The sequence below is a fragment of the Rhyacophila brunnea genome, unplaced genomic scaffold (genome assembly GCF_057557595.1).
Source record: "Rhyacophila brunnea isolate RB1 unplaced genomic scaffold, BYU_Rbru_1.0 scaffold_14, whole genome shotgun sequence".
Classification (NCBI taxonomy): Eukaryota; Metazoa; Arthropoda; class Insecta; order Trichoptera; family Rhyacophilidae; genus Rhyacophila; species Rhyacophila brunnea.
Genome location: NW_028232796.1, coordinates 19300538 through 19324386, shown reverse-complemented (window position 1 = coordinate 19324386; position 23849 = coordinate 19300538). Strand labels below are relative to the sequence as shown.

The window sequence follows — 23849 nt, the reverse complement described above, 5'->3', positions numbered from 1 at the left end:
TATTGGGCATAACACGGAAAAACCACAAAATAAATCAATAGCTAAAGATACAATCGAGTACTGATGTGATAAAGGCTGTTAAGTTGATAAAATGGTAATGAGCCGTATATTTTTCTCGTCGACTGGACTGGATTGACAAAATATGAAGTCAGACAGTGGTAAATACCCAAGGGGCAGTAATCACAGGGGGCCGCCTTATAACACATTGGATCAATGAACTCATTAAGTTCGCGCAGATGTTCATGGCAGCGAAGAACTAACAACCGAAAATAATGGAAGGGGAGGTCTTCATTCAGCAGTTAATCTCACTCCGGCTCATGATTTTATACGGTACTTCACTAGATACGTTTTGGTGAATAAATCTTTGGGGACTTCTTTATCTCCAACCATGGGCCCCACAAGGGAGGCGATGTAACAAGGCTCTATCCTAGGGGACCAGGCTCTGGGGGGGGGGGGGGGTGACGCGTTAACAAAATACGATCACAAATTTGCTTTAATCGGAAAAAGTCATCTGCGGCGCTATTTTATTAGTAAATTCCTAACATTTTAAAGTATCTAGTCGTATGATGCAATTTTTGATTACTGTGTGTCGATATTCGACAACTCCATAATTCAAGTAGATTTATTCAACAGTACAAAAAATCGCTAAAAATACACGTAATACCCTTAATTTTACTTTAAATAACATTCTGTATACAACGGTTCTGTAAAGCGTCCTATTGCTTTTAACACTAGCGATGGGTAGGAGGGCCCGCTTCAAGACGTGGTGTCTCCAACAGTCGATTTACGCCGATGATGATGAAAGGTTTATCACCTCGCAGTACGTACAAATATAGCAGTCAATTTCATTATCCAAACGATTTCTAACAAAAGGTACACAAATCTATGCACACAATAAACTCAAAGCCTTAAACAAGAGAAAAGAGTTAATAATTATGGTCAATATTTGCTTCCTGCATTGCGACTGCGACCTGATCCCCATAATAATATGTCGGTCTATTTAACACCGTGACTTGGTCATAATTTCATGTCAACAGACGACCAAGTCGGGACATCTAGATCTAGGTACTCCTCAAAAGGTTACGTAACAAATTATCTGATAAACGATATTATTACCCAATCGTGATAGACCGCGTGAAACACTTAAATATATTAGAGATTTAGGTACATACTGAAGAAATAGACTGATTTGATTTTTCAAATGAATGAGATAAACACAATATCCGCCACCGGATCAATAACGCAGATATTTATTCCAAACATAATCTATACCATAGGTGGCCAACCCGCGGCTCGCGGGCCGCATACTGCCCGCTGGGTGTCAATTTCTGGCCCGAGGAGCAGTGAGAAAATAAAAATAATATCAAATGCTGCCGCTAGATGTGATAATTCAGCAAATTGAGATTCGATATTGGCTCAAGATTTAAAAAAAAACCGTGTGCTTTTTGCTGCATTTTTAACGCCATTCTCCGTAGACGTAAATTTATTGCCGGGAAATTTACAAATATGTTGTTAATTTGTGAAATATGTTGTGATGAACAGTTAAAGGAGAAATTCCATTAGGTTGGTTTGGAAGAGTTTTACAAAACATATTTGGATAAGGAGAAATATCCTGCATTTTACAAACATGCTCTAATGATGACTTCGCTATTTGGAAACACTTACATGTGTGAACAGCTTTTTAGTCGGATGAAGCATTGCGTCAAGCGAGTGAGAACGCGAATCACTGATGTGCATTTGGAAAACTGTTTACGTGTAGGAACAACCTCACTCGATATCGATATTGATGGACTAGTTCTGCCACACAAAATCAAACTTCTCACTAAAATGTATTATTTTCATATTATTTTGTTTATTTTTTATTATTTAAAAAAGTCTAATCTAATAAATATGTTTGATTCTCATTTTTGTTTTATTTTATAAATATATATAATATATTTCTTTTTTGTTTTGTATAATAAAAAAATCGGTTGTGCAGCCCGGTAGTAAATCTCATTTTAGAATCTGGCCCGGCTGCTGAAAATGTTGGCCACCTATTATCTATACCATCATTCTTGTCAGGAATATAAAAACATCACACTTATACTAATAGACCACGGAACACTGAGAGTCTGTCTAAAAAGATTTAAATTGAGGGACGATGACTCCTGTCCAAGTGACGGACACGCATTTCAAACTGTGTGGCATGTTATCAACGACTTTCCAATACTAGAAAAGGAGCGATGGACTCTCGTAATTCTGCGTAGACAACATAATCATGAAATTGACATCCAAATACCTCACGAATTAACAACAAAACAACACAAGAACTTCACCTAAAAACTGTAGTCGAGCAAATTTTTAAAATTATAATAACAAGGTCATATAGATTTTGATTGTTCATAATTAATATAACATTCTAGCGAAACTATTTCATTCGTGGAAATGCGCACGCTTCGATTGCGCTATTCCGGTCATCTATTGTTGATTGCTTTCCTTCAAATTTAAATATACTTACCTAATAATATTTCACACAACAATTATGATATTAACACATAACATATGCATCCAATGAATTGTTAATATTGTGTCAAATATGTAATATAAAACTATTATTGTAGACGCAAACCAATAAATTATCGTTTTTTATTTTGTGTGAAATATTTTTTGATAATTTAATTGGTCGCAGAATTCAATTTAATTTTTAATTTTTATTTTTTTCAATAAAATATCAATAGCATTAAAAAAATATTTAAAAATATATAATTTTTATGGACAGTATAATGTCTGTAATCTATATAATATATGTAAATGGAGAGCAAAAGAAAAAGTTTCATTTATGTCGTATGTGTTCGCCACACTTTTTTTTTGTAATTCAATAATTTTGATATTTGTCATACATCTTTTATTCGTGTGTGTTGCTTGGTAGTATACGAATGCATAGAAAACCACATAGGTATAATTATTAGCTAAGAATGATATTATTATCAATGAAATTTACTCCACTACTACTGATGCAGTGACTAACGTTGTGTACCTGGAATTCAGTGAAATTTCTTAGTAATTCGAGTTTACTAGTAAGAGTTACCTGCAAATTTCACATTTCTCAAGCATGCATCATTCGTCAGAGATGGGCTATCGATTTTTCACACAGCATCATTAAAATCATAATGCAGTAGCCGTGCGTCAGTGATAGTAATGCAAGTATGTACTACGGGCATTTATCTTTTATTGAGTGACACATACTATAGCTAATATTATATAGTATTATTTTTGGTATTACCTTTATTATAGCCTTAATTACCTTATTTTTATAACATGTCACTTGCTGACTAGAGCAAAAATTATTATTTATCTTGATTTACCTATCTGCCTGTATATAACGCATGATAGAAAACATATCTATATAAATGTGTTTGTGTAGGAGAGAGTGAGACAGGAAGAAGGCATATAATAAGGGATTAGGTGAGAGATAATACACATAATATAATCGATTAAACGAAACGCTGGCCTCTTATATGTGGGTTCCGGATTCGATTCCCGATAAAGTCATAGTATAGGTATTATGTTGTTTTCTCAAACCGAGTATATCTGTGATTTTCAATATATGATTTCACTACTTACATAACTTAAATCGGGCCTTAAGGTCCGTTGTAGTAATTTAAATATATTTTCGGAAAAAAGCCTTTAATCAAGTAGAACCTATGTTGTATTTTTTGCCGGTATTACAAGAGCGGCATTTTTTTTACATATTAATTAAATTGCCTTACTATCTAGAAACAGAGGTTCGCAAATATATTTTCATCCTGAGCACATTATTTGTAGCCAAAAATGCAATGGTTGATTTTTGACATTTTTTTCCAATGACTGGGAACTTAGACTGATAATACTTTATATGCATTTTCTTAAATACATACCTATTAATTTAATTTTTAACAATAATTCCTAATCAATAATTCTGTATTTATGAAGTTTTAAGTGTTATTTTAAAACATTACAACGATTAGAAATAGTATGTTATTATGTCAATCACAGGTTCAATAATATCAAATTATTGAAATTTAATGTAAGTAGGTACTTTCCAATTGTTCTAATAAAAGTTTTTCGTGATATATAGTAAAACATCTGGTATTTTCATTTCTTTCAAGTTGGGCAAGTCTTGAAATCAATAATATCAAGCACAAAAAGCTGTATATTGTGACAACCAATCATGAAAACAGCTATAAATATACTAAATATATATTATTATCCCGTTATGCTGCAGCACTAATTTTTATGGTTTTTACCCTTAAATGCATTATGGCAACAATTTATATTACTTTTCTAATTAATCACATTCAATGTTTATTAGTATTATTAATTAACAGTGGCACCTGTGAATACAAGCTATAACTATTTTGTCAGTAGACTTTGTCCACTGTAGAAGTTTTAAAATAAAATTTTATTCACAAAAAAATATAAAGAAAAATACGATTTGTTGCTAAAAAGTAACACCATGCAATTAAGTATTAATAAAGCACCAAATGTATGCAGTTTTAAACATTTCGATGTACATAAATTAAGCTGCATGTTCATCCATAGATTGATGATTAATTTAATACATATATCGAATCAACCAATAAAATAAATTTAAATAATATTACACACTTACATCCTATATAGGTAAATATAATTGCATATGTATGGGACTCCGTGAACGCACGTAAGTGCTGGTAAGAACTTGGTTGGATATCTTTGAATAATAGTCAATATTTTAAAAAAAAATGTACATTCATGTGAAAATGTGTTTCTATATATTCAGATCAAAATAAGTTTTTGGTGATCTATTTATTCACTACTCAACAGTGGACACAAAAAGATTTTTTGAAGAAAAGAAAATTTACTTGATTACGTTACAAACACATCACCATAAAAATACATAGAATTATTATGTACCTACCTATCAAAACACAAACGAAAATTGTCAATGGCACTACACTATAAAATACTTTTTATTATACTAATAAAAATGTCTTTATTAAAACACTTTCAGTTTTAAAAAAACATAAAAAGTGCTATTCTATAAAACACACTTTTTAACACTTTCTCTTGCGGTTTTCTAAGAATTTGATGAATTAAAATAATAAAGGATCTATTATATTGTAGGCATTGCTTATCAGGTACCTAATGTTTTAGTAATAATATTAGAATTAAGTAATGGTTTCACTTCAATGCTAATTGCAAAAGATTATGGTTTCTTAACAAACCATTTTCGAGGGTGTAATCTTCTTAGTAGTTTAATGGTCTATAATGAAATATTATCATAAAATTATTTAGGTATTATATTAACACCAAATGCATAATGTCCAGGTAAATTATAAAGCGAAGTAAACATGATTCAGTCATACCGAGCTTTCTACAATTTATCAATGGGCTAAAATAATATTTAATTACCTACTTATACAAAATACATAGTTGTCAATTATCTGCCTACTTACATATTATTTTTTCGATTCATGCCCTCAATCAAACTTAGAATGCTTTTCCTACGTATATATTTCATTATTATTATTTATTATATCATAAATTGACAATTACACCATAAATCTTTAAATTGTCATACACACCATCTATTGAGAATTAAGTATTTTAAATTTAAGTACTCTCAAATAGTTATGGTTTTATGTACGTGAGAAAGTTTGTGGCGCTGACAGGTGTGCAGGTAACCTTCTGAAAATGTTGCCATTAAAATATGTATCAAGATAAGCATTAGAATACTACAATAATTTTTCAGTTAAGATCCTCAATTTTAAGATAATTTATCAAAGATGTCAATACCTTCTAATGAAGCGGTCGCATTATGGAAACTGCCACTGGTATCAAAAGTTTTAATATTTGTATTCGTTCCTTCATTCGCCGCCCTTTATAATATAATGTGCCACTTCTATGCAATGCATCACCTGCCTGCCCCCACGGGATGTCAATGACAGGCAGAGATATATTTTGTATCACATACTAACGTATTTCTGCCTAATCATTAAATAGTATATTATTGAGATTACCTACTCCATACCATAATAATATAATATTCAGTCGACAATGATTGAATGCGCAAAAAAAATACCTCCTCAATGACAACGACTTTTTAACTATTATTTTCTTTTTTTAAATATATCTCAATCTTAATCGTATATATCGATTCGAAGAGCCGCCATTTTTCTTATATTTCAGATGCTTAGAGACCATCCGACATAACAACAGTTTTTTTTATTTTAATTGTAATTGTATTGTAACTGTGTTTACAATTATGACGAGTAGGTATGCATTAGGTAATATTATTATTACTTAAAACTCGAATTACATAAGTAGCTAATTAAAGTGAGTGGACCTCTTAAAAAAATAAGTTTGATCATCGATCTTCCATACTGTTATTAATTTAAAACTATTAATGATTTAATTAATGCGTGCTTAGGAACTAATTAATCTTAACAATATTTTAATTGTTTGATTAATAATAATATTATGTTTATTTAATTATTGTTGAAAAATAGTATGGTTTTGTAAACTATAGTAATTTAATTATTTTTTATTGTACAATCAAGACATTATGAAAATTAATATTATCTATTAGGTATTATAATATATTACTATATTAATATAAAGTTATCTTTTATGATTAATAAATTTGATTTAATTTAAAATGATAATAAATCGTTTTCAAATAAATAGGTATTAAAAAATATTTTTCTTAAATTAAGTAAGATTATTTTTAATTAACATTGACATAATATTGTACCTTATATCTGGACTATGAAAGTAAAACTAAGTTAAATAAAATCCGAAATTTTCAGTTGTGACAAAAACTGATTGTCATATTTAAAACGGGTCCGTCACTAAGTATATAATATCTTGTTGTTAGAAAAATATAGGTTTTTTGATTGACTTTAATATAAGTACATTGTACGTATTATATTTCGCCATGTCACAGTTCACCGTGAACTCTCGTACCAGAAAGAGATTCGTAATTCGCATGAGATTGCAATGTTCCAGCTTTATTAGATTCAAGATTAAATAATTACAAGATAAAAATAACTTTTTATATACAACGTTTTTAAATTTTCTGTTGAATCATATTATAAACTTGACTTGACTAGCTTAAACGATCAAAAAAAAAATTGTACTGGATAGAAATAATACTGAAATGTCATTTTGACATGTCATATTGATTTCCATGGTAACGCGCGTATATATTCATAATTTAGTTGCTAGGACCCCAGACCCCTAGCAACCAATAATGGTGTCGAAATAACTTTTCATACAAAATAAAATTAACTGAAAATAAATTGAATTCTACTTAAAGATGGCTAAAAGTATTTAAAAATGTATTGGCATCGTGTTATGATATATTCTAAAAGTTTTAAATGTCTAGCTAGTCGGGAAGTTAGTTAAAAATCGATTGCAAGATTTGTACCGGACAAAGAACCACCGGATAAATAAGAATACGAGCTAAGAAAACGTTGTAAAATAAGAAAATTAATTCGATATTGATTAGTATCAAATATTTGATAACATTTAATGCTGTCATTATTATCAGGTATTTGATAGGTACGGTACAAGTTGATACTTAAAAACACCTACTTTTGAATCATTCGTAATTATATTTAAAATTATACACGATTATATTTCTAATTTACCTACCTACCTATTAATTTTCTTCTATCGTTTCCTTTGTATTACGATGGTATGGTCATAATTTTCCTATATAACATCTTATGGTGAACTGTGATACGGAAAACTACATAATGTACACTTTTCCGGATACGATTTTATTAGTTATGTATTTGAATTAAGAATATAATTATTATCAAATGTATATTTTATTACCTACCTGAGTTGAGTGCTTTACAGGTGCATAGTAAACGAATGATAATTGCTTATCGATCATTACCTAATGATGGGTTTTACCAACTATTTTCACTAAACATAATCCTTTATAAACAATAATAAGTAATTCTTTTAAAATATTAAGCCCACCCTCCAGTCGAAATAGCGAAGTTGAAGTGATAGGTGGATAATGCGACCCCCTGTGATTATTTGTTTTCTAATAGGTACCTACCCTTGAAAGAAAATGATAATCACACCTCAGTATTTTGTGACAGGTATAGGTCAATTATGGTCAATTCTGGGATTCTACGTTTAACTAGTGTAATATAAACACAATTTAGTGAGAAAACCATCACTTATATTTTATATTAACAACTACTCATTATAATAATTTGATGTTAGTAGATAGCTTATTATTTTTATTTCCATTATTATCAGGAGTTGATTTTCATTAGAACAAGTAAATAAATTTCATTGAAAGAAACCTGAGTTATCGACATGTTACCTACTTGTATTAATAGAACAGAGTTTGCCAATATTTTTTTCGCCAGCTAATCCTTTTATTTTTTATACTACATATCGGAAACATTAAAATTTTTCAACCTTGTATATTATACGATTATATTTTTTATATATATTATATCGATTCGCTGCAAATTTTTATTTCAAAATCAGTGATCAATTTCTGTGATTAAAATATATATTTATATATGTAGTAATAGACAATAGTAAAAAGGTATCATCGTAGTTAGCTGTACCAAACCATCGATTTCACAATAATTTGCCAGGCATCGCATATATCGGTGCTTTTGTCTCTCACTACAACCACAATGTTCATATCAATAGGTTAGAACTAGGGAATCCAATCCCGAGCCAAAATTCTGATCCCGGGATTTCGGGATTACAATTTGACAATCCCGGGACTGGTCCCGGGATTGGCATTTTTTTCCATTGTTCATATAAAAATTTTATATTTACAAATAACATTGATAAAATCAGTCAAAAATAAATCTGGTATAATTTATACTATTTAAGACATTTATTGTTAATATTGTATATGGTCAATCTTGGAAATACATAAGTTTAATGGAGTAAATAATATTGTAATATAAATAATAATGTGAATTTAATATGAGATTGCTGTTTCTGATAGTAAAGACTTAATGAATGGGTTAGCGAGATTTAAAATAGTCAATCAAATAATCATGGTGTACTTATGGCCTTTCCGCTTCATAAATCTAATTAGTCAGCCAAATATGAAACTGCCGTAAAACGTATGAGATCATGGTGGAATTACTATGTTAATAGTGCGAAGCATTGTTTTTTCCAATCTTTCTCATTATTATTAATTTATGTGAAAAAATAAAACGAATCGGTAACTTACACATGGGTATAAATCAAACTTCATTTAAACTCAGTTTATTTCTAATGTAGATATTTGTTATTAAAAGTATTTTTCTGTTAGGTATATATTCTTTTTTTTTTTTTTTTCCATAAAAATCGATAAAAAAAATCCCGAAAGTTTCGGGATTATGTTTATCAATCCCGGGAATCATAGGTATCAAAAATAGCTCGGGATCCCGGGATTGGAATCCCTAGTTGGAACGACTGCAAGAACGTTTTATTAATCTATCTCTTTCACCTTCATATTTACTTGCCTAATTATTCTTCAACATTTTAAAATCCAATCTTTATAAATCCGGCGTACTATTTTTGACTTTATTAAGGTATATCTTTAAGTTAATTCAAAATCATTCAGATTGTCCACAATTACTGCCAATCATTAATTTATTTTAGCATACTCAGAGTCAATATTCATCCTCATATCTTTTCACTACTTACTACACATTTAAACTAGATTACCAGTAATCTAGAATACCAATCTAGATTACTAACTATTGACTATTATTCGGTGACTTTGCGTAACTATAAATAAGTGAGAAGTGCGGAGAACTCTTTTTTCTCTTGCTTCTTTCAAATAATTAATTTACTCCAAAATTTACCACTTATTGTAACTGGACGACTTTATTTTTATCTTGTATTCTCTGTCATCTTTTTTAGTACTTATTGTTTTATTTTTCATTATCTTACCTACCACTAGTACCTACCACCTGTGTGTTTTTCTCTTTTTATCATTTATGAAATTTAATGAAATATATATATATTCCACTTACGTGAGAGTGCATTTAGGTGGACGTTTTTAGGTATTTTTAAGATAGGGTAGTTTTTAAGATAGGGTATATCAATAGTTCACTCTGTGTGCTTCCATCTGCTTTTATTTTATGTTATTTCTTATCGTATTATTAACACACTTCTCTGTATTTTTATTTAATGTCATGACCGCTTTAAATTTATAATTTGTTATGTTCATTATATGCAAAAAAAATTGATTGATTGATTTTTCATAACTGTTTTTATTGTTTGATTTAATTATTCTTGCTGTATCCGCCTGTTATTGGGTCCATCAATTATTCTTTTATTCTAAGTATATCTATCTCATATTTTTTCGCTGTGTTTGATTAACTGTGATTTTAAATAATACCAATAATTATCGAAATCAGAATATTTTATATAAATTCTTATTTTACTATTTCCCAAATTAATATAATCTTATACAAATTAATATATCTTGTACAAGCATCGAACACTATCCTAGGTACCTTCTAAAATATACTCTACTGTGCTTTTCTTCATTAGGTACCCACGTTTTAATGTACTTACTGTTTTTATCAACTATTTCAAAATACCTAGCCAATGCTTAGATTAAACAAAAATAAATAAAACAATAATTAATTATATGTATTTTGATATTCTTATCAAGATACATCGGTACCTACATGAACAAAACAATACCAAAATTGTACGAAGAAGTCCATGTACCTATGTAGTTCTTATATTCTGCTGGAGAACGATGTTCACGTACAGATATTTTTGTCTGGACCAGGTATTACATTCATATGTTAGCTATTTTTGCACAATCCTTACCTTAATTTGATTGAGGATTGAGCATTAAGCTGATTATGTGTTGTATTTATAACATAATTTTAATTGTGTAATTTTTTGATTAAATAATGAAAATAAAGGGATGGGTAATAATAATTTGTGTGTTGGAAATTGAGTAAAAAAAACAACAGTATAAAGTGGAATAACATGTCTTTGGTCTAAAATTTACATTTCATACCATTTCTATCAAATACAATTCACTAATTTAAATTAAATAATTTATATATACAATTTTCATTTTAAATACTAATTTTCTATGTTATGATCAATCTGATCACACTTATTAATATAGTCAATACAAAAATTGAATTATCCTACATCGTCGATGAGAAAGAAACAGCTTTTAATTTCAACCATTTTCGTTTAGTTTTTTTATATATCCCTTACACAGCTGCCTTCCGTAAATTTCTCATATTATAAATATTTAGGAACGAATTTGTAGTGGATATATGAAGTCAATTTGAAAATTAGATTATTTATCAAATTTAAATAAAATTATAAGATGAGTCACATATCACAGATATAGTTAGCAAATAATAATAATATTATTATAGTTTAACACATTCCACACGCCACACAAGCGTTAATATATAATTTAGAAGTAGGTATTACTACCTAAAGAAACGTGTGTATGATTTTTTTTAATGATTAATAAATATTATATGATGGTTTTTGTTCAATAAAAATGCAGAACAATATTGAATAAATTGAAATGGAATGATTTAATAATTCGAAATAAATAACGAAAATGAATGAAAATAATTATTTATAGTTTTTACGTTGCCATTGATAAAAGAAAATATTTTCAATATATTATAAGTTAAAAGGAAAGTTAGATGATATACGTATAAACTGTAGAAAAAAAACTTAAGTATATGTACATTATGTACTGGCATAATTTATTAACGTACTAAGCTCGATGTCATTTTGTATAATAAATAGTGAAATATTATAATGTTTAAAATGCATGGATTCGTGATTATGGCTGACATTCGTTGTGTAGTTTTATTAAATTATGACTAAATAAAATCTCAAAAAAACCGAGACTTTATAATAAATATTCCTACAATATTTTTGTATGCGAAATATAAAATTCAACGTGCGAGTACAAAAATCACGTACAAACATTTATTAAAAAAAAAAATTGATACTATCTTATTAAAATCTCTCGTGTCTCAAGACTGGCAATACAATGGCTCAAACAGTAAGTACCTATACAATAATAATAATTAATAGTAAGTCATCGGTAAGATGCTTTTATAAAAATTACTTTTTAACATCACAACAACAATTCCAGTTAACAAACCAGGTAGCTAAAATTTTCATAGTATTTTTATCTGTTAACATGTATCAATTAATTTATCAATATAGACAGTCAATATTTATATTGTTATTAATTATTAGGTATAAGTATTTATATGAAGCAAAAATAGTTATAATATATTATTATTTTCTAAAAAGCACAGTACTAAAAATGCTCTCAAAACATTTTTCTTTTAAGACACAATAATAAATAATATATTAGGTATATTCCGAGTAACTATTTTTACGTAATTTGTAATAAACAGCTGCCTATTGTGTAAATTATTATTTCGTTATAATTTATGTACAAAATTGGACTTGATTCCTTGCATCAAGTGAAACATCACAAAAAAATATAATATCGACGCCCCCAATAACGCGAAATAGAGTTTAACAATTCAACAAGATATTGTATTTTAACATTAAATAGGAATATCTTTTTTTTAACATTCTGATTTATGTAAAGACATGGGCCGTCCAGCAGCTAAAGATTAGACTTGCAAGAAAAATCATTTGTTGTCATCTGAACGATCCATATTTTTTATGTTTTTAATTCAATAAAAAAATGTCTTAAATTCATAATAAGTATGGAGGATTAAAACACACGTCAACATGTCAGTAATAATAGTATTAAACTGTATCTAACAATTTTTCAAATAGTGTCCATATTTTCCTTCTTCGGTTATTTACGATTAATGTTTGATAAAACAAGATGTAATTATTATTCGTTCTTGTTCACGGATTTTCATGCACAGATAAGGTCCAATGTTTGTTTTCGCTGGTTTCCACGGTGACAGCCACTGTCTTTGTAACATTGCCAAAGCGTCAGCAGGTGGGGTGGCCCGCTTCAGGAAAGCCTCGCGCCGAAGAACTCGAAGACCTGAACGACGTACTCGAGGGCGTTCATGTAATCGCGGAAGATCAGCCAGTCGCGGAGGTTGCGGTATGAGGTGTCCAGGTTCCTGAATTCGTCGGCCATTAAGTCACGGGTGACGTCAGCACGGCGTTCGACTCCTCGTTCGATCATTGCCACCTGAGAAAGAAGAAAACCGATATTAATAAGTATTGAGAAAAATACAGATAACGATTTTTCAAATATACACATATTATCAATTTTTTATTTGTTCAGTTTTTTATATACTTACGCATATCGACAAGATAAGAAAATAAATCGTATTAGGTACAATTAATGATTATTTAATATTATTATGATATCGGAAAATAACTTACGAGAAGAATACCATAAATATTTAAAGCGTTAAGTAAGTAATGAAAATCTTTTATAATTAAACGACTTTGGAATTATAGACGTTAGTAAAGGCACTTTTCTAACAATATGGCTAACAAAATTAGCATTTCTCTGCTTAAGGGGGGACATGCTCGTTGAAGGTCAAAATTGAGTTTTTATTGTATTTTCAGACCATGATACTGGACACTCCTTAAACGTTGTAGATAATCTATTTATATAATTTTGAAGCCTTATTATCTTTTATAATTATTTTAAACATTTGATGATTGCATAAAGTATTTTTGTTACATAAAATAGTATTCATTTAAACCTCTCGCTCTAATGTTTTAGAATATAGTCATATTTCGGTACATAACTGTGCAGTGGTGTTAAGATTTTTTACATTTATTAATTTTTAAACGCATTTATAAAACCATCAGCATAATTTATTACGAGATAATTTTTGTAAAATATTCACGATAAAAAATTATATTGATAATCTCTGTGATCGCAAATTTGACAAGAATTAGGCATTTTATTATTCAAAAAATCGGCAAGATTAACACATTTGAAGATGATTCTAAAGATATTTATTATAAGCTATGTCTTTGACCATTCAAGTGTGATAAACATCTTATGAATAATGATTGCTTTATAATAATTATTGACCTAAGAATAAGGTAGTGTTTTTTCGAAATACGCCATTTCTTTTGTCATTCCCCAGTGGTTAAGCTACAACATACGGCCGTAGCCATAAATTGACAAACTATAATTGAAGTAGGGAGTAAAATGATATTGACGCGCGTGTTTGAACATGTACAGTTTAAAAAAAAAATAAAAAAAAATTCGGTTAGGTACATGTTCAAACACGCGCGTTAACATAATTTTACTCCCTACTTTAATTATAGTTTGTCAATTTATAGCTACGGCCGTATGTTGTAGCTTAACCACTGGGAAATGACAAAAGAAATGGCGTATTTCAAAAAAACACTACCTTATTCTTAGGTCAATAATTATTATAAAGCAATCATTATTCATAGGATGTTTATCACACTTGAATGGTCAAAGACATAGCTTATAATAAATATCTTTAGAATCATCTTCAAATTTGTTAATCTTGCCGATTTTTTGAATAATAAAATGCCTAATTCTTGTCAAATTTGGGATCACAGAGATTATCAATATAATTTTTTATCGTGAATATTTTACAAAAATTATCTCGTAATAAATTATGCTAATGGTTTTATAAATGCGTTTAAAAATTATTAAATGTAAAAAATATTAACACCACTGCACAGTTATGTACCGAAATATGACTATATTCTAAAACATTAGAGCGAGAGGTTTAAAAGAATACTATTTTATGTAACAAAAATACTTCATGCAGTCATCAAATGTTTAAAATAATTATAAAGGATAATAAGGCTTCAAAATTATATAAATAGATTATCTACAACGTTTAAGGAGTGTCCAGGATCATGGTTTAAAAATACAATAAAAACTTAATTTTGACCTTCGACGAGCATGTCCCCCCTTAATGCACTTAATTATATTTGCGCAAAAAGAACGATTGGAACAATATCACATTACTGCAATAAGCGGGTACCTAATTGTTTGTATTAAATAGGATGGCTTGAATAGTAAGATATTTACCTGTATTTCGCACAGAACAGCTCGAAGTTTGTACTCGGCCTTTGTAAACTGATCTTTGAATTCGCCCGAGTTGGATCTCTGGTCACGGGCCACTTGTTCGAGGCCGACGGCAAACTTTTGAAGATTCTCATAAGTGTCCACCAGAGTTGAATCCAATTTTTTCTACAAATCAAAAGAAAAATACACCATCAGAAACATTTTGGCATAAAAAAATTAAAACATTCAAGTTTACACATTAATTTACTATTGATATAAGTTATAAACTAAGCTGCTATTAAAAATTCCTATTCACGCGGGTAAAGTTAATGAAATGTAATCAGTTGCTATTTCGTGAATTGAATCTTGTTAAAAATGTCTCTGTCGCGTGATTAGATGTAATGGGAATTCGAATAATTTGGGCGACGAAAACTAGCTAGACACAAAAGTCAAAAATCTCTCGCACTATCAAAGTGGTTACATCAACTGTGGTACCTGCGCACTGAAGAGGTACCAACTCCGCCCAATTATTATCAGGCCATCATCAAGGCAGAAGAGATCGCGTGATCCAAAAGACATTCACTCGACAGAGTAAAACAAAAACAAAAACCAAAACAAAATGCATAGAAAACGTTGGCAAACTTTTTTGAGAGTGCATCATGCATGATTATCGCCCAATATTGAAGCCATAACGCGATTTAAAATCACACGAATAATAAAGCACACGCCAGCTCAATTTAATAATTTGACTTGCGAATAAAGTAGACACGGACCTACGCGGGTCGCAGAAATCAAAGGAGGTGGCGAGTTCACGCTACGGGCGGATAGTTTATTCCGATATTGAACTAGGCGCCCCGAAAGTATGGATAAGTCGGCACCAATTATAATATTATGCCCTCCCGATACCTCGACACGCCATCAAATTAAACGTGATGGTGGCTCAAGGTCGCGGCGAGGCGGGTCAAAGCCTTGCGCCCTACCGCCTCGAGCAAGGATCACCCTCTGTGTCCTCTATTTTTTTTCGAAATCGAGAAAAGACAAATTACTTATATACGACCAGCAATCTAAATGTTGAAAATTTACTACATTCAAAACTTCAAAATTAATATTTTAAAATTATAATGAAAACATAGTCGCAAAATTACCATGATAGGTGTAGCAGAAAATACAAGAAAAAATAGTATTAAATATATTTACCTCAATTTTATTGAGATGTTCAGTCGCCACTGTTTCCCCAAGATCTTTAGGGATGACTTCCTTGCTTGGAAGCCACTCATAGCGACTCTGCTTCCAAGAGTTATGATGACCCATGAAGTCTACATTGAAAGTTTTCTGTACCTGTAATCAATAGAGAAAAAAATTGTTGTTGTATAAGAATGAAAAAATAGTTTATCAATAAATGTATTTGATTGTGTTATCATTAAACGTAGGTTTAACTGTGTTCTATGAAAACTAATAAGTAAATTTTCGGAAAGCGCTTTAGTCATAAAATCACTTTTACAGATTATAAAATTAAACTGCAATTAGCTTAGTGGCATCTAGCGGAAAATTCTTCAAATCGCGATCGGTACGCTGAGTGACTAACGTCCTTTCCAGGGAAACTATTGACATTGATATAACTGCCGCCGTATCGCGTAACCATCCCTGGCCCTTTGCGAAACTTTTCCGAACGCCATTTTAATTAACTGATGCATTTATCGTGCTTCTAATCTTTCCAGTCCTGGCGCCAGCACCAATTTTACTTTATTGTCACGGCAGCATGCAATAGGAATTTACTATGAGACATTGAAATGAGGATGTCATATTTAATCCACTTGACTAATCACCCGGTAAACTGCGAAAACAACACGGCAATCAAGTCTAAAACTTCATCTTGAAACTTTTTTTACACACATTGCTCACATTACTCATATATTACGTTTTGTTTATTAATAATCAATCTTAATTTAAAAGATAATTTAGCGATGAATAAAAACAACGATATATTTGTAATGTAATAACTAATAACATAACTACAAATATTATATAAATATATAATGTATTATTATGCGGCATATAATAATAAGTAAATAAATTTAATACTGTTAAAAACAGACCGGTAATACTGTAGAAATGTGTAGGCTATATTATGTTGGGCATAACGCGAAAAGACTGCGTAGCAACGTTGGTTGTGGTAGCAGATAACAATATAAAACTGCTGTAAATCCTGCTGGTGAATGGATGACCACCGTAAAATTCCGTAATACAAATGTACAAAACGGAAAAACGGCCGCACTGAAAGTCGATGGATTGACTGATTGTTTACGTCTGGCAAAAATTGGCGAAGAGCTAAAAGAAGTCTAAATCTATTCCTCCAGTGACTACGGTTATTACCCAATAATTATTAATGACGATAAATAATAACTAATAAGAATTGTATGTTAAATTATCAGAGATCAATAAATACTACGGTTAAACGATTAAAACCGTGTTATGAATATTTTTTTTTTAATATAAAAAAAACCTTTTAGGCCTAATAATTATTATCATTCTAACATTTTCAATAAAAGATTCTTATCAAAGATCGTCAAACTTTTAATGTACACAGTGAGTACTTACATATGTATACGAAACAAATCATAGCAGACGAGTCTAATAGTAAAAAAAAAAACGTATACATCACGCGAGAAGGCTGTATTGACTAAATACACAAAAAAAAACAGCCGGTGATACTGCCAGCCGATTCACAACAAACCACTCGATGTTTTGATCGCTTTCCATGAACGCGTTATTTGTTTCTGAACGGCTTTCGTTATAAAACAATAATTAACATCCGAGAAGTGTACCATAGACAGTCAGCCAGTGAAATAACATGAAGGCCCTGGGCTTATTTCTAAGAATATTCGGCTCGATTCGTACTAAGCGCCCTCAATTTTTGGGAACCGCGGTTACATAAAAACTCTTTTACGTTTTTTATTACACTAATGAGATAATGCCCATCGTAATAAAAAAACAAATCCGGGCAACACACAGTCATTCTTATAAAATATATTATCAATATACTAATGCCGATATTCAAAATAATATTGTATTATTTTTTTAGTATTTTATTTACCAATAGTTAATTAAATCAGCCTTTAAGAGGTGAGGATTGAAGCAGTATGAAGTGAAAACTGCTAAGGGAAACAAGTTGATTGACTAAAATGCACTTGGATTTCTACAATATTTAAACCTCTGATTAATAATAAAATAGCTAACAACTAATCTTTAAAAAAATGCGTCGAAAGTGACTCTGAGAATTTTCCAGCGTCCACAAAAACACTGTCTTAAAAGCAAATTATTTTTAAAGATCAATAGTTGGTGACAGAAAAAGATTTCGAGACGTTATTATTTCATGGCTCGATACTGTCTGTGATTGGTACGAATGCAGATCCACCGAATAATGGTAACCGATGATAGTCGATATCAAAAGAATAGAGAATTTATATTATAATCTCAGTGATATTTTTGTTACTCATACATGTGTCGTACACATGTCTAAAATAATGCAGTAAGTACAGTTATTTTGTTGATGAAGGATTTTTAAAATACTATGGATATATTTTTGACACTGTTTGTTAAGTTGTGCGGTTGTAAGGACAATCAATACTAAAAATTTTCTGTTGACTAATAGAGTATTCGCTATCAGACGTTTGAAACTTTCTGAAGAAAGTTTACTCCTAAGGTAGACCGATCCAATAAAAATGTGGCCGTCATTCGTATATTACCGAGAAAATATCGATTCCCACATAGTTTAGTCACAGCGCAGCACAGATGATGTCATAATACCGAATATCTGCCTGGAAAATCGGTTCAACGTAACCGTAAGTTAAAATCGATTTTCTTTTGTACACGTTAATCTATGCGTAAAAAATAACAAAGGTCATTGCGAAAGGGGGCGCGTTTTTCAGTGTTTACAAAGTTCACGGCATTCCTGAAATTATTCACTCTCACGTCATAAAAACAAACGGAAAAACTTTTTCATTCCTAACTTCACCGGCAATACTTACAACTTATACAGTTAAGTTTACTAATAATTTCACAGTTTCCATTGAACATGTTTTATTGATGTCTGTTTTTGTTTACCAATTTAGTACTGAATATGGGTCATATTCAGAGATGGCACCATTAAATTAACTTAACAAACTGTATTATTTTCATAGCTACAATTTACGTTTCTCGATTATGTCTTAATTTACTGTTGTTGTACCTTACAACCAAACGGCTAAATTAAACTTTAGTTAAGTATGACTAAAGATCTGGAATACTTTTATCATTATAATATGACACTTCTCCAATAATTATGCAGACAGAAAAGTCTTATATTATTTATTACAAAGTTTAAGTATTCAGTCATTAGAGTATAACTAACTTTGAAATGAATAGGTACTAACTGAGATATGATTTTTTTTTTTTTAAATATTAGCACTTGAAATCAATATCTATATATTATTTCATTCGATTGCTAAATGATTGAAAACGGTTTGTTAAAGATGACCACTTGTGATCAATCAGTAGGTGCCTATTGGTATTAATAAATTGACTCATGATTCATGGTTTTTTAAGATGACGGACCAGTCTGTATTGCAGCATGCCTTATTTTTAGAGATGGATACACCATTCTTACAGTAGTCAGCTTGAATCTCTTAAAAATTACCGAAATTATCAATGAGCAATATCAAATCGACCCATTCTCTTATAGAAACCAATAATATTAACAAAGTAAGCCATCTTATTAAGTCCATCTATAATAATACTAAACAGCTGATGTAGTTTTTTTTTCTATTTAGTTGATAGGTTAAATAAAAAATAAATTCCATAGAACACAATGCAATACATTAATGATAAAATTAGGTAGGTATCTTCCTTGTTATTTTTGTAAAAATATTAAATAAACATTCCGACGACCGGAACTTTGTATCAGTCAAATATTTATAATAATGTATGACAAGTGTATTGTAATACAATACGAAAGAAATTCCAGTGCCTACGTATAATTTTTATCCCAGATGTATGTTGTGGAATTCCTGGTGCCACTCTGTCTACTGTGAAATGTTAGATAAGAAAATAATAAGCTTCTAGGAAGTTCCAGCAAATACCAAGAGATAAAATTACAGAGATCATACTCGTAATTAAATCACACACATATTATTTTTGTATCATGCGAGTATTTCAGTTATTAAGTTAAAAATACGGTATGACGCGTTGACATACTTAATTGTACAAATTCAAATAGGTACTATATTTATTATTAATCTTAAACCTGTATTAGTTTTTAATAATGAGATGTGGGACATAATAATTATTAAAACATATTAAAACGTCAAGATAGTTTTACAACACGATATAGACTCCAGAAAAATAGTATGGGGGGGATCCATTTCTAAAATGTATGCCTAATAATTTATAATTGATTTTTAAGGCGGCAGGAGGCACATATACCATAGCCACCCCACACTCGCACTTTGAGTCTAGAGATGAGCACCTAACCTGCACCTATAACTATGGGTGTTCACCTCAATATCGGATTTAATTATTACTATCATTAGTGTCCGTTTGCGTCGTCCGCGCTGTCTCGTCTTTAGACAAGATGCTTTAGAATGTTAAATCAAATATTGGACGACCTGATGATTGCACCAATTCATGAGTAACACGGGCTTTGCTTATCGTATAAAGCCGAGAGGCCCAACAGCCAATATTCATGGTCACGTTTCTCAGTCATGAAGTCCTGACGAAGAAGACGTATTATTCCATACACCTAAATAATTTGCATTTTTTTGTTCTCTTGGGGTAGGTCAGGACCCAAAATCGCCCCGCCCCCTTTTGTGTGTGCGTATGCCATAAAGAAACTGTGGTTATTTTGACGGTGATTTTTTTAAATCCTGTGTAAGGATTAGTACAAATAAAAATATGATTACGAATTAATCTAAGAGGAAATGATTTCTAAACCATTTAATTATTTATGAATTAATTGCATTTAATTTCATATGTGTAGCTCGAGCTTAGTTCCAATGTGTGTCAGCGCTTGATCCGCTAAAAGACAAGTGCATAATAATAATATTATTATTTTGTTTCATAACGATGCGAATGAATGGACGCAGATCGTGTGTGGCGAATAAGGTTTGTTTCTCAAAACAAAGTGACCGACAGGAATTTTCACACTCGACAAAAGAATCGTTTATCAGTCGCAGCTGTTGTCCGTGGTATCAAATGTCAATGTATTATAAAACATACATTCTATTATAATTATATGCAAGTATTGCAATACAATCATTATTTTACATCCTATCTTTTTATTTTAGATCGAATTTGGTGATTGACCCGAGGAAAGAATATTACTAGCCTGTGCCAAGGTAGGAACCCCGGCATTACAAGGGTACATTGATTGTGTGAATGAGAATTAGAGTAAGATGTTGAACAGTGATACAGTGGGGACGAAACCGCTCCGGTAATTCTCCAGAGTGTTCTAATCAATAAATATATAAGTATACGCGATAGTTTTATGTAACCTGAATAAAACAATATACGTAGCTGTTATTTTTAACTTTAAACGTAAAAATGTTAAGAAAGTGATTAGTCAGTTCAATTTCTATGGAAAAACTGTATCGATCTTTATCATCATTGCCGTCACAAAATTTTCCGTTAAAATATTAAAACTGGTAGGTACTTCACAAAAATAATCAAAATTAAATAATAAATCTAAAAACAGTAATTTTTGTTTGTATTCATAAAAAAAACTAGGCATTCGGAAGTTGTACTCGTACCTTGTTATCAAAAATTATTTAATCTTAAATAAAAGCATTCAAATAATATTTATGTAGATGAATTTGTAGTAGGTACACAAGAATGCACCAATAATTACCATGATTCACATAGCGTCGTGGTTCGTGTACCTATCTAACATTTAATAACAATGAAGATAGTACCTATAATATCATAATATATTATGTAATATTTAATTATTTAATTACCAACAGTTCATTGCATTGTAGATTCTATACATTGTATAAAAGAGTGAACAGTATTTTTTTAAGATATCTACTATTACATTGATAATAATATAGTATTTATATATTTTTTTTTTGTTATGCCTACACTTTTATTAGTCAGAGTTCCCAGACAAGACATGCGATGTCATTATTATTTTGTTATCTTTAAGATAATATTACTATCGATGTTATTAATTTCATTAATACATACAATAATATAAGTATCCGGCTATGAGAAAATTCTCGGGAGATAAGAAACTCTCCGTCTTTCGATCCTACCAGACAGTATGTCGCCAATTGGTATCGCCTCTGTAGCGAGAGTGGGACACCTTCATTGCCAGCCGCTTTTATCTCGCTCAACGACCGGCGAAATCATATTAATAATCACGTGCATTTCGAATTTCCGCTAAGTGCAATATTATCGGCAAACGATTGTGATCGCTCCGCATACTGGCGATGCAGACTCATATTCTCGGTGGTAGAAATCCGTTCGTAGAATGGAAAGATACGTGAGAAACATACTGCAAGTCTGTATATAAAATCAATCTGATATCGTGTGTCAGTGAATGAATTTGATGGCAGTGGAATTATTATTATTAAAAAATATTTTTATAATATTACAAATCGATCATTCATAACGTTACACTCATGTAGGATAAGACACTTAATACAGGAATATTGTTATTGATATGTGTAAAATTATATACATATTACTTAGTCAATGCCACACGCAGACATAAAAATTAGTCAAAGTAAAACAATATTTAAATTTGAGACGAGAAATTTGACTTTCATACTAAACTATGCATTATTTATTCACGTTATTATTATATCGGACAAAAAATCTATACAACGGTCACGGTACAAATCTCTGCTGTATTAATACTTTGATTATCATACTGAAAACCTATAAATACCCAACAAATCGATTATTTTTAATTGACTATTTTCTTTTATTCAACAAATAATTCACAAGATTTAAGAATGTATCATTCTAATCATTGAACATAGAACTTAGAAGAGCGATGAGCAGGTATTAAAAGGCCAATAGTTAAAATTTGTCGTAATTAGTATGTCACCTCGTAGCATAGAGGATAATGCGCGGACGGGGCGTAAACCCAAGAGATGCAGGTTCGAGGTTCGTGCCGGGTGGCTTACTTTTTTCAAAAAGATTTTTTCTATTGGTTAAGTATAAATATATTTTCTCAGAAGTGTTTTTCAAAATTATGTTCAAATCGATTATTAGCTGGATTCAGAGTACGGGTGTTTGCGACAATCTCTCTTCTTGCCTCCTTATTGAACGGTGTATATTGAGATGTTTTTACGTTATGCCTAACATGCACCTTTCAATGCCAGGAATATTATAATGTGAATAAAATACCAGGCTATCATAATTGCACTGATATTATCAGGTTAAAAAATACTTGGTGAAATTTAAATTTATTTGTTCCAAACGACGCATCAATAAGGCGACTTTGTCTTGGCCGATTTCAATGAGGCGTTTTCTTATGAGCAACATGTCGCGGGGACAATATAAAATGCAATAATTGCCAATTTCGCCGGTCTAAACAATGCAATGTGGAAACAATTAAGTGCCCACGCATGCGAATTGAACAGTCGAGTTGTCCTCTTGCCGTTGGGGATGCGTCATCAGGTTCTGTTCGCGGTGTACCACACCATCGCCATTATCCAGAGATGATTTTGCAGACTGAATTATTCATTTGGACCCACGACTGCTGGAAATCCCAGTGTGAGTTCATCAAACCAGCAATGAAAGAGTTATTGGGAATAACGCTCTGCCGAATTTTTCACACTGGAAAATCTATATCCGATCACTG

General features: G+C 30.7%; 1 protein-coding gene across 8 annotated transcripts in view; it reads right to left on the bottom strand.

The window, feature by feature from the left end:
* Positions 1–10985: 10985 nt before the first annotated feature.
* Positions 10986–23849, bottom strand: part of LOC147075685 (uncharacterized) — a 173093-nt gene continuing 160229 nt past the window's right edge. For all 8 annotated transcript variants that reach the window (XM_085941781.1, XM_085941776.1, XM_085941778.1 and 5 more), the window contains exons 6-8: positions 16202–16342; positions 15029–15190; positions 10986–13180 (exon numbers count right to left, since the gene is read on the bottom strand). In XM_085941781.1, coding sequence (XP_085797907.1) covers positions 12995–13180; positions 15029–15190; positions 16202–16342 — 489 coding nt within the window. In that variant the 3' untranslated portion in view covers positions 10986–12994. The remainder of the gene's footprint in view (positions 13181–15028; positions 15191–16201; positions 16343–23849) is intronic.